At 41.3% G+C, this 13,480-nt stretch overlaps 1 protein-coding gene across 4 annotated transcripts in view; it reads right to left on the bottom strand.

Annotated features, from left to right (window-relative positions):
- The window catches only part of LOC136827873 (heat shock 70 kDa protein 14-like), a 609,863-nt gene that overhangs the window by 434,515 nt on the left and 161,868 nt on the right, over positions 1 to 13,480 (bottom strand). For all 4 annotated transcript variants that reach the window (XM_067085330.1, XM_067085332.1, XM_067085329.1 and 1 more), the window contains exons 2-3: positions 2,900 to 2,980; positions 2,534 to 2,762 (exon numbers count right to left, since the gene is read on the bottom strand). In XM_067085330.1, the coding sequence (XP_066941431.1) occupies positions 2,534 to 2,762; positions 2,900 to 2,980 (310 nt within the window). The remainder of the gene's footprint in view (positions 1 to 2,533; positions 2,763 to 2,899; positions 2,981 to 13,480) is intronic.

Below are 13,480 nucleotides of genomic sequence, written 5' to 3'. Positions count from 1 at the left end.
CAGGACATAACCAAAATTAGTACTGCCCATTCATGCGTTATGCACAGGGATATGGCAGGAAGAATTCAGACAAAAACGTAAACATTCCAACACCACCTGATGGGAAAAGGGTGATTATAGACACATCCATCCTTGTCACCCAAGAGTTATTCTTTTGTCTGAATGCCAACTGCCCCGAACAGCACAAAAATGTACACTATCTTTAACAATAGGTAAAATTCATCCCAATAATACCCAGCATCTTGTGGACTCGTATCTTTTTATGGAGAGCTGCCTGCTGGAATTTATTCCTCTGTTTCCACTGATGAGGAGGAGGACTTCTTGGACCTCCCATGACTATGGGTTTCTCCAACCTGTCCCAAATCTATAGGGACAGAGGCAGGTATCCATGAGGAGACAAGAACAAGGTCTGCAAGATAAGCTGCAGCATGGTCTGTCAGCAAGGCTGGCATTATGGCACGGTACAGTACCGAGTACAATACGGTATGGTTGATGTTTAGTCTATATGCACGATACGGAATTATGGTATGATAATTTTACCAAAGCACGGTACGGTAGGATTCAGGTACAGAAAAATGGGCAAAATTCCGTACCGTACCGTACCTTCGGCTTGGATATATCACTAAGTAATTACTAATGCATATTTGGCCACCTCAGTGACTGCACAAGTAGACCACTGAGGTACTTGACATTTCAGTTTTAACATACCATGCATGTGTGTGTGTGTGTGTATTTGGAATTCCTTAATTAACTGTGTATGTCTGTGTGTAATTCTTGAAGTAACAAGTTACAAAAGTTTACAGCATCAGCCATATAATCCCACAGTGTCCATTCGGGACAACCTTCCTCCACTCTGCTTGATTATGAACGTGTCTGCTGCCCAGTACTGGTATGTTATTATTATTACAACAACTGAATACACATGTACATATAAAGTCCCTTTGCCAATTTAAACCTGTTAATATTCAAATTTTCATAAAGAGGCAATTTTACTGAAGTAGATTGAGTTTGCTTATAGTGCGATAAAAGTATGGAATTCCTGTACATTATTTTATAGTAATGTATGGTACGGAAAAATAATTGAGGGTACACTAAGAAATTACGGTACGGTATTTTAACCAGTACGAAGTACGGAAAAACATTTCGTACCGTACAGTACTACCAGCCTTGTCTGTCAGGAAAGTAAATGCCGAAGCAGTGTGATCCACAGAGACTGGTGCAGGTAAAGAACTTTAGGCCAAAGAAATACATGGCAAGATGGCAGAGAGGGAGGGTTCTCCCAGAATGCCCAGGGAAGCTGCAATCACTTTCAACGGCTCTTTGATCTCCTCTATGGATGACTCAAGTCATCAGTGGAGAGGCAGGAACCAAAGCAGGGATTACAGGGATTGCGAGAATCAACACAGCACAAAGTGCCAGTTATCACCATCTAGTTAGCTCTTATCCTTTGAAAGTGGAAGAAATCAAACAGACATGGTTCCTGCTGCAGGAACAAGGGGAACAGGAAGTGAAACAGTGGTATATATTGCTTTTTAGACACAAATTGTGCTTACTTGGACTTCTTCCTCCTCAGTTCGTATCTCTCACACTTCGCAGGTGACCTAAAGAGACACTCCATGCAGTTCAGAGATCCACTACTAACCTCTTTAAGATGAACAGATACAGAGGACATCCCTATGCAAACTTCTGTTCATGTGCCAAACATCCACAGCAAGAAAATCATCATGTACCATCAAACACACAACAGTTAAAACCAATGCCAAAACAAACAAGTTAAAGCCACTAATCATTCATCTACAATAATATTAACAAAAGATTCAACAAGTCTTGATGAGCAAACTGCAAAATGTCTGATAGGTAAGGTAGCCAAAGAAAAGTTGGAAGGTGTTTACCAAGGAAGTGGGTGGTTTCCTGACCCCCAACCGTAGTTCAACAACCAGACCAACTTTTGGCAAAGGTATAACCATTAATTTTTTATATAATCACAGGAACATGTACCCAGCTGACATTCTCCAGGATCTCTTAAAAGCACCTCAAAAGAAACTGCTTGTTTTCTTGGGAATATGATGCAGTTACTATGATGCAAAGCTTCCAGTTCATGTTGCACCATCTGTCAGATGCAAGCTGTTACTATGATTCCGAATTGAATGTTCATGTCCTGCCATCTTGCCTTTGTCCAGCTGTCTATTGGCATCAATCTGTTATCAGTTAGTATCATCTGAAGTCTTAGCCAGAAACCAAATAATCACCTTGGGCATGGACTCTAGTCTGTTATCAAAATCACTGAATTAATCCAAATTTTGCAAATAGCATTGAATGAAAGAAGGACAAAAGAGTAGTCATTACACCAATCACAAAAAACACACACATAAAATCTTTTCTCAACCCACAATCAGACATAAACAATCATCAATTGTTTTTCAATGGAAACACCATACGATATTCTAATGCAACATGGAAATAACTGCAATTATAAAATGAGGGCTGGTATGTGCATATGGAAAAGAAGTAACTGACAAGCATATGAACAAACCTTTCAATAGCACAAAAATGTGCAAGAGGACATCATCAGCAGAAACACCAATTGATTTTTCTCCTTTTGCTACAGAATAACGTGGCTGGCCATTTTCCCAACTTGGTTTACACGTAATACTAGATATATTGAATCCCTCATCTTCATTTGTACCCGCTACACGTAATATATGCTGTATTGTGTTTGCAGCATGACGGATTATACCCTGTTTAGCTGCTGGGCCTGTCACCTGTTAATAAAAAATGTTACAAAATATAATTCTTCGTATAATGTGTGTTTGTTCAAAATAGTAGAGCAAAAACTTTAAAAAAATATTCAACAAATATTTCAAGATTCAACAGGCTAAAGAGCTGTTTTAAAACTTACAACTTCTGCATCATGGTAGGCAACAACTGCAGGTGTCACTCTGTCACCCGAGGTATTAGCTACTACTTCAAACCTTCCATCCTGTGAAAAATGCAAAATAATTAAAAACAAAATACCAGCACAGTAATCCTAGCATCTGACCTTCCTTTCTTGCAAATTAACAGCACAGCTTTAATCCATGTTGATTGTTATTTAACAGCTGATACTAGGAAAATATGATACAGAAATCTCTTGATTATCCGGATTAATAGAGCCAAAGCCCTGTTGGACAAGTGCGAAATCAACATAAACGCAAGTAAAACTCTACGGGTGTAAAATCACAACTCTGTTGTAACCTTTACTCCTTCTACCTTGTCAATACCACAAAGCCATAAGCACTCAATATGATCATAAATAACAACCATCACACTTTAAACTGAAAACTTTATGCAAAAGGCAATTATTTATCTTTTTCCTCCATATTTGTAACAAAATATGCTGTATAAATACACTTTGAAAAAAAAATAAAACCTTTCTCTCTCTCTCTTGCAAATAACACAATATGTTAGTTAAGTAGCCTACTTATGTTTACCAACAGTCTACCATGGTTTTGTTACTACCAATATACTTTCATACAACAACTTTATCAGTTGTTACCATACATGAGATACAAAATGCGTACGTGCAAACTATTGGCCTACGCTGGGCATTACACTTACAGTATCCATTTGCATAAGTCAAATAGGCTATTTATTATTATTATTAAGATAGTTTAACCAGACCACTGACCTGACTATCAGCTCTCATTGGGCAGGCCCAAAGGATTTGGATGAAATGACAGGTCTAGACTACAGGCCTAGCACTAGGACCAAATAGGTCATTTGGTAGGGTGATGAATGAATGAAAATGAAATTAAAAACTGCACAAAGGCATACGCTCTCATACGGGAACAAACTCACACAATAAATTTATTTATACTCGTGTTTTCATATATACTCACTAAAAAGGTATATTAAAATTTAAAATAAACTAGGTAAAATTTCAAAATTGGTTGTTTTAAAATTCATTAGACACCTAAGGGCTTTTATATTTCCATTATTTACTTCTTATATTTTATCAACTAAATCACAGCTCCTCATGAACATTAAAAATAGTATTATTGAAAAGTAGGGGACTCTGACAAAATTTCCTTCACTGATCTATTTCCAAAATTTGATCATCGCTGCAGGTTATATTTTGGACATTCACACAATACATGTTTGACTGTTATCAACACTTTGCACTCTGGGCATTCAGGAGGAGGGCCACATGGACTGTTCATTAAGTGTCCATGTGTCAAACAAGTATGGCCTATTTGAAGACGCGTCAGAATTACATGTGTGTGTGTCTCTCTCTCTGATATGACGAATTCCACTTTCCAACACTGGATTTTATCCGTTTTAATTTATGATTTTCATGTTTTTCATGCCATATATTTTGCCATTTACTTACAATGATTGTTTTTATATATCTTATATAGTCACTAATAGGGACGTTTACATTTGCTCTTGTCATGTGGACTGCTTCTTTAACTGCTTTATCAGTCCCTTCATTTATTATTTTTTTTATTATAGCTTTGAATGGCTTCTAAAACGCTTCTGGAGTCGCTATAAATCACACAATTATTAAATGAGGCTTCTTTGTTCCTTCTTTCTGAGGTGGTCTGTAAGTCAGTACCAATATCCTTTTCCATGCCAGAAGTCGTTGTCAGTGGCAATAAGTCATTGAATCCAGGGGAGGGAAAAATATTTGCCAAATCCATTAAGTTAAGCGAGCCAGTCCACATGTAGAAGTCCAACAAGTGCACACCCGACACCCAAGAGCCCCCACACAGACCCTGACAGCACATCAGAAAGGGAAAACCAAGAAGCTTCCACTGCCTAGCCTCCTCACCCCAACACACCATCAGAGCTCGCGAAGAGACCCCAAGATGCCCAGGCATGCACACACCAGACCACCATACACAAACCAGCTCACCCACCCACCCAAAACTGCTTGGTTATATTAAGAAGTATCGTGGATCAGTCAGGTATTTGCATTCTCCACCAATGGCAGAATTAAGAGTTGACTCCCAATGGTCCCTACCCTTTCGGGATAGCACCAATACGCTTGTAGTGGCCCAGGTATAAGCCAATTCGCCAGCTGGCAGTTCTGCCCCCACCAGTGTGGACAGACTCACCACTCCAAACGTATTGGCAGGCTTCCAGGCAAAAGCCAGGAGTCCCATCCCCAAAAACCAGCGCCCCCTTGGTTTCCGATGGGCTGATCCCTGGAAATGGTTCTGCCCTCAAGATAGCAATGGGAAAATCCCATCACCATCTCTTAGGTCCAAACCATATCAGGTGGTGACTCAACCACCACAACTCCCACAATTAGCTTCGAATGCGAACCCCTTCCAAAACACGATCCCTTCTCAGGCTCACCTAAGCAGTAAAATTTTGTGAAAGTGGAAATGCCCATGCCATTTACACCAAAAACTATGTAGGATGATTCGTCAGGACCCAGGCCTGAAGGCCAGGGTCCCTTAGCCCCTCACTTCGTCAAGGCATCCCACTCGAGGGGGGAAGATGCAGAAAAAATTGTCTGTGAGTGGGAGCTAGGCATTCAGCGGCGGGAGCCGAGAACTAGATAGACAGTGCCGAGTACTTGAGAACAAGAGCGGACGTTCAGAAATCGGCACCGGGCACTAGGAAGCTGGTGCCAGGAGCTTGCTGGATCCAGGCATTCAAGAATTGACGCCGCTCGGGGGCGCTGGTCTGAGAAGGTTCACGAAGCTTTCTCTTCCTGATTGGAGGCCAAGTAAGGCCACCCAACAAAAGGGCACTCAGAAGAGACAGTATTGCTGTTCCACTGGAAGTCAGACTAAGGAAGAGACAGAGGGAACCACAGCGAAACTGCAGGAAGGCTGTGATATGAGGCTAGCCTTCTTACTACTTGACAGGAAGCGGAGAACAGCAACTGTCATCTGCATGTATCTTCAGCGGCCATGAAGAACCAAAAAACTTTATGGTACTTTCTGTCTGTGCCAGATTCCTCGGAATTAAAAGATAACTGGAGGTAGAATTGCTAAACTCATATGAAGTATGCCCAACCTGAATAACGTCTAGGTGGATGACAGAGTCCCCAGTAGGCTCATCCACTAATGTTCTGAGCGAGAAGAAAAAGGGCTAGAAACTTGCAGACCATCTGAAAGCAGCTGCGATTCTCTTGGCAGATGGAAAAGCCCAAAAAATCCAAGAGCTGAGACAGATCTCCAGAAAGAGGACTCTTGCGACGGAGGTCAATAGAGACTTCTGAAGAACATCAAAGCCCAGTTCCAGAGTGAGAATAAGAATACGCACATCCAACAAGATGCCTTTCCTGTGGCTGTCTGCTGATACCTGGGAATGTGCTACAGGCTCGACTGAAGGGGCAACTACCCCTCGACCTCCTTTGGACCTCCAGTATGTCTCCTCCCAGGTTGGGGAGTATGGGCAGGGACTTTAGGTCTAGGGGAAATGACGGGCCGGATAGCCACCTCCTCCACCAATATCCAGAGAGACGCCTTTTCAGTGGCTGTCTGTTAATACAAGCAGTCCCTGGTAATCGGTGGGGTTCTGTTCCCGACGGCATGATGATAACCAAAAATTGCCGATAATAGCGCTGATCCCCAGTTATCAGCACCACCAATAAGTGGGGATCAGAGCAGAAAATCCAGTTATCGTCATCGCTAGACACGAGTAGTAAAAGAGGATCACTGATAACCAGGACTGACTTACGCGGGGATGTGCAACGGGCTCAAATGAGGGGGCCAACTACCCGGGGGACCAATGCCACCAGCCTCCATCGGACTTTCATTATGCCTCCTCCCAGGTTTAGGGGAGTATGACAGTGACTTAGGTCTAAGAGAACTGCCAGGCTGGATAGTCACCTCCTCCACTTGCACAACACTTTCACTGTTACAAGGTTGATTTTCCTGTCAACCCAGACTCAAGCTTGGCAATGGCATGGGATGGAAGCAAGGGAGCCAGGAGTGGTAGGAAGTGGATTATGTTGTATACTTGAGTCGTTTGTTGTATAATTATGTATGTCCGTTCAATGGTAATGGTTGTTTATTGTTATTATGGAGAACTGCTGTTAAGGTTTTATTATATATTTATGGTTTGTACTGTTAACGTTTTCTGATGCCTTCTGTATAACAGCGAGTCTAGTTTCTGTAACTGAATTGTTAGTATCACCATGGATCCTTGTCTGGGAATAAACTACGCTTAAAATATACCCCAACGTTTATTTGGACCTGGGATAATATATTACATGGCGCAGTGAGTCTCGAGGTCTACGTGGCGAAATACACCGTTGGAAAGGAAGACTTGCAATGGCTACTGCATTGGAACTCGGTGAAGAGGCACTCCTTTTAACGAAAAGAGGACATTCAGCAGCTTACTCGTGACGAGATTGTGAATTATCTCCGTGTTTTGAATGTGCCTTTCAGCCCCAAGGACAGTACAGTGAGACTGAACAGCCTCCTCCAAGGTGCTATTAGAAATGCTAAAAGGACTGAAACGGATGACGGAAGCATGAAACACGAGGACGCAAATACAGGTTCAAGTGATTCAATGATGATCATGGTGCAAATGCTGCAACAGCAGATGAAACTTCAGGAGGATCGATTTTTTGCGCGAGCAGGAACGTCGGGATCGTGAACAGGAACGTCGGGATCGTGAACAGGAACGTCGTGATCGTGAACTTACTGCTCTTCTTAACCGATTTGGATCTACTACTCCTAGTGGGGCAGAAGATACTCCTGGGGACCCCGTCGAAATATTCCTGCGAAAATTTCTATACGGCCTCCAGAGTTGCTTGAGGATGGTGTTACCTTAAAATCATTTAAAAGGTGGGAAGCCAGTTGGAAGAACTATGCTCAAGTTGCAAAGCTGAGTGAGAAACCTAGGGAGGATCAAATAGCCACCTTTTGGTCGTTTTGCAAGCCTGATTTCCTACAACGGGTTCGTCATGCGGTTGAGATTCCTTTAGACACGGCTTTGTCGCTGAATGAGGTAATTGAGCAAATTAAAAAGCATCTCAAGGACCAGCGGAATGTTACAGTGGACAGATACAAATTAGTCAGAAGAAAGCAAGATGCTGGTGAGTCTTTTGATGACTTTTAGTTGATCTTCGTGAGCGAGCAGAGGACGCCAACCTTGCAGATATGACTTCTGATGAGTGGATCACTACCCTCATTGTATCTGGTGTACGAGACGAGGAAACGAGACAAGAGCTTTTAAGTAAAAAACCCACTCTTAGCCTTGCTGACACTATTTCTCTTTGCCGTAACCGCGAGTTAGCAGAGAGAGAAGACAAGCGTCTCAGTACAGAAAGTGCCATTAATGCAGCCAGATTCAAGCAGCGTGGTAGAAGCAGGAGTACTAACCGAAGGATTCACCGTGGATCACCTAAAGAGGAGCGACTGAAATGTCGGAAGTGCGGTTTTCCACCTCACCAGACTGGCAGATTGTGTCCTGCAGTAGGGAAAACCTGCCACTATTGTGGATTCTCTGGACATTTTAGTAAAGTTTTGCGAAAAACAAAAGAAGGGAAAAGAAGCTGCACTGTCACCAAAATTTGGAAAGGTAAAACACATGGCAGAAATTTCGTTTCGTGGCCAGGAACGGCCAGTACTCCCCATTGAATTTCATCACCCGAAGACAGGTTATCTTGCTAAGATGAATGTGATTGCTGATACAGGTGCCCAGATGACTGTTGCTGGCATGGGGATGTTGCATTCTCTTAGACTACGGAGGAAGGATCTGCAGAATTACGAGGAACACCTTGTGAGTGTTAATGGGAAGAGACTGAGAATTATTGGCGGAATTGACTTGTTGCTGAAGATTGGTGATATGCATTGCATGGAAAATATAATATTTTTGCAGAGATGTGAAGTTTGATGATATGTATCTATCCCTTTGTGCATGCAGGAACCTTGGTATTGTTCATGAAGACTTCCCTTTACCAGCAAAGAAGTTGGTTGAAGCTATTGATAAATCTGTTACTGCTCTAGGTCATTGTATAAAGTCCACTGACCGAGACATTGAAGTTATGGAAAAGCAGATATTGCACACTTACAAAGAAGTTTTCAATACCAAAGGGCAATTGCAAACTATGAAAACACCACCAATGAAAATCCAACTCAAGGAAGATGCAAAACCTTTTTGCAATATATGCTGCAAGGCCAGTGAGTTACCCACTACGTGAAGCAGTGAAGAAAGAACTGGAAGACATGATGAAACAGGGTATTATTGAACGAGTTGGAGATCGGCCAACTGAATGGTGTCATCCTATTGTTGTTGTTCCAAAGCCTGCAGGTGGAATTAGAATGACGGTTGACCTTACTGGCTAAATTCCCAAGTCCACAGAATTGTACATAATGCTAAAATCCCACATGATGTCATAAATGAAGTTGTATTGGATGCAAAGTACTTTACAGTTTTGGATGCTGTTAAAGGATACTGGCAGTTGGAACTGCATGAAGATTCTAGAGATCTGACAACATTTCTGACGCCATGGGGTAGGTTTAGATACAAGAGAGCACCAATGGGTTTTATCAGCACTGGTGATAGCTACAACTTCAAAGGGGATCTTGCTATAGACGCGGTTTGGAGCGAACACATAAAGTTGTGGATGACATTCTTATTGCTAGTCGCACACTTGAGGAACACATACTGGATGTTCGTGCTTTTCTTGATCGTTGCGTAGAGCATGGTATAACTTTGAACCTAGCTAAATTCAAATTTGCTCGATCATCCGTTCGTTTTGCTGGATTTCTTTTGTCCGCAGAAGGGAGAGAAGCAGACCCAGATAAAGTGAGAGCCATTACAGAGTTTGCAACTCCTACAAACATCACTGAACTGCGAAGTTTTATGGGGATGGTTAATCAACTGGGCTCATTTTGCTCGACATTAGTGCTACTTGCACACCGCTGAGAGATCTTCTTAAGAGCAAAAATCAGTTTCAGTGGTTACCAGCACATTGTGTGAAGCGTTTGAGAAAGTTAAAGGGTTGTTAACTGAAACACCGATTCTTGCGCAGTTCGATCCCAGTAGGATGACACGTTTGGAGACGGATGCAAGTAGACTGAAAGGATTTGGATTCAGCTTACTTCAGAAACACGAAGAAGGATGGAAGCTCATCACCTGTGGAAGTAGGTTTTGTCGGACGTGGAAACAAGATATTCCATGATAGAACTTGAAGCCTTAGCTATCAAATACGCCATACTGAAATGTAAATTATACTTGCATGGTCTCCTCATTTTACAGTCATCACTGATCACCGCCCACTTCTACCACTTTTTAATAAATACTCTTTGAACCAGGTTGAAAACGTAAAACTGCAAAATTTAAAGGCTGATTTGCAGAGTCAGTTTCAGTTCACATTGGAGTGGAGGAAGGGAAATGATCATGCTATAGCTGATTGTCTCAGCCGAGCACCTGTTGATGATCCAGATCAAACTGAAGAGGAATGTGATGGCGCACTGTCATGGCTGTTTATATTGCATCGGTTTGTGATGACAGAGAATTTTACGATGACGGAAGAGTTGTTGACCTTATTGTCGACGAACTTCAGGAAACAGCACGAAATGATCTAGATTATGTAAAGCTGGTTCATGCTATAATGGAGGACACCGTTGAACATGAGGATTCACCACCATGTGTCAAGCAGTATAAAGTATAAAGCATGAATTATCTATAGATGGTGATCTTGTCCTGTTTGGGAAAAGGTTAGTTATTCCGAAACAAAAGAGGAAAGAGGTTTTGGAACGACTACATGCAGCCCATCAAGGAATAACCAGAACAAAGCAGCGAGCGATTGTGCGTATATTGGCCAGGTATCACCAATGACATAACACAAATGATTGAGAAATGTGAAGTTTGTCAACGCCATTTGCCAAGCCTGGGGAAAGAAACTCTGAAAACAGACCCTTTGCCAACACGTCCCTTTGAAAGTGTGTCTGCAGATTTGTTCTACCTCAAGGGCCAACATTTTTGACTTACGCCCGATCGTCTAAGTGGATATCCTATGGTCCAACAATGGAAGGACAGCCCATCGGCAAAACAAGTTTGTAATGCAATGATCAAAATGATGTCACTTACAGGCTACCCTCAACGGATACGTACAGATGGGGGACCTCAGTTCAGCGCTGCGGAATTTCAGAGATTCTTGAAGGGAAGAGGAATCAAATGGAGTCCAAGTTCACCTCATTTTCCCAGTAGCAATGGACACGCCGAAGTTATTGTAAAGAAAGTGAAGAATCTGTTGACCAAACTTGAAAATGCAACGATGGATGAACGATTTCATGAGGCTTTGTTGGAATTAAGGAACACCCCTAATGCAGATGGACGTAGCCCAAATCAAGTGGTGTTTGGACATAATCTCAGATCTTTGGTTCCATCTCACCATAGCGCTCTCATGTCTGATAGTCGTCAGGATATCGAAGCAGCAGAGATGAGGAGGAGAGAAAGAGAGGATTAATACTACACGTTACAATGCATCGGCAACAGATCTTAAAGTGTTTATCGTAGGAGATAAAGTCCGAATACAAGACGCTGCAACGAAAGAATGGGATAGGATCGGTGAAATCGTAAAGGTCGGACGAGAAACAGATGCTATTTCATCAGGCTTTCATCAAGTGGAAAACTTTGTTGGCGTAATCGTAGATACCTTCGAAAATATCATGGCGGCGATATTAAAGAGGAAACATATACATCTGTAGACGAACTCGAAAGTGAAGGCCCAAGAAGAAGTAACAGACTGAGGAAGAACACTGTACACTTTGTATTGTAAATCATTATTTATGTATGTGTACGATGACTCGTTTAATGTTAAAAAAAAAGAAAAAAAAAGTTGTTGTATACTTGAGTCGTTTGTTGTATAATTATGTATGTCCGTTCAATGGTAATGGTTGTTTATTGTTATTATGGAGAACTGCTGTTAAGGTTTTATTATATATTTATGGTTTGTACTGTTAACGTTTTCTGATGCCTTCTGTATAACAGCGAGTCTAGTTTCTGTAACTGAATTGTTAGTATCACCATGGATCCTTGTCTGGGAATAAACTACGCTTAAAATATACCCCAACGTTTATTTGGACCTGGGATAATATATTACAGATTAAAAATAGGAGGGCTAGTAGTAAGAGAGAAAGAGGGAAGGGGGGAGAGTTGGCACCGGGTGTTTGAGAGTTGGGGCCGGGGGCATGGGAGCAGGCGCTGGGTGCTCTGTATCTGGGACCAGGTGCTCAGGAGCTGGTGCTGGGCGCTAGGAGCATGATTCTTGGCTCTCGAGGACGCCTTCTACTTCCTATTGCTCATCCTAACCATTACATCCAGCACACATTCTCTCCTTACTACATTCCTGCTCTTACACTTAACTTTCCAGCTCTCTGCAAAATGTATGAGAGTGATATGAAGATTGTTTAATCTTGGTTGCAACTTTGCCACAGTAGCAAAAATTAGACGAACTTGCATCAGACATAATACAGAAACTCCCCGGATTAGCACTCTCACAATTCACGGACTTGGTGATTCATGGAATTTCCTGTGGAACCTGTCCATAATTATTCACAGGAAAACTTACCCATTCGCAGATTTTTTCGTAGAGCAATATTCTGTATTTTCATATTACTGTACTTTTGTGACTAAATATTGTACTGTACCTACATATACATTTTATGACAATGATTTACAGTACTTGTTTTCAAATATTAAAAGTTTAATAAGATTAAATAATAAAACTAAATAAAATAATTCACTCTCTCTCTCTTTCTCCTTCCTTCCTCAGTTTCTCTCTCTCTCTCTCTCTCTCTCTCTCTCTCTCTCTCTCTCTCACTCTCTTACTGAGATGAGAGAATTTTATGCACATGTAATATGTCTGCAGTAAAACCCCCATATTCACAGTCTCACGATTCGCGGATTTCTCTATTGAATATATATACACATTATTCGCTGAAAATTCGGCCATTCACGCTATATTTCAGAGAAATATTCATTAATTACTGTATTTTCATATAATTTCCATGACTAAATGCACTTTTAGTAATAAAAACTATTGAAATACTCAGATACCCCGGTAGTGCTTGAGTTATAATTTGCCTTACAATAATTTGATATTGTGAAGGGGTAAGTAATTAACACCAATACAACAATATTTATAACCAAATTACAATAGACCAACTTCTTTCCTCCATCTCTTTATCCCATCTTCTAGTTAAAAAAGTAAAAGAGAATGATAAAAGTGTTGTTAGTAACGTTATACTCTTGCGTAAATGCATACGAGAAACTGTTGTTTTGCTTATAGCCGAATCAGATAACAACATCGGTTTTGCTTGTATTTCAACCATCGTACGGTGGTAAACAATTGCCGTATTTAGAGTACAAATGATGTTAAGTAGAATAGGACTGATATATTTTTAAATCACACCCTTATTCAGTATGGATAAAAGATCAGCGAGAAAATATACGGCTAAATTTAAGCTGCAAGTTGTAGCTAAAGCTGAGAAAACAATGTTCAAGCTGCTAATGACTATAAATT

The sequence above is a fragment of the Macrobrachium rosenbergii genome, chromosome 42 (assembly GCF_040412425.1).
Source record: "Macrobrachium rosenbergii isolate ZJJX-2024 chromosome 42, ASM4041242v1, whole genome shotgun sequence".
Taxonomy (NCBI): Eukaryota; Metazoa; Arthropoda; class Malacostraca; order Decapoda; family Palaemonidae; genus Macrobrachium; species Macrobrachium rosenbergii.
Note: the sequence above shows the minus strand (reverse complement) of the source record. Positions and strands in the feature narration are given on the sequence as shown.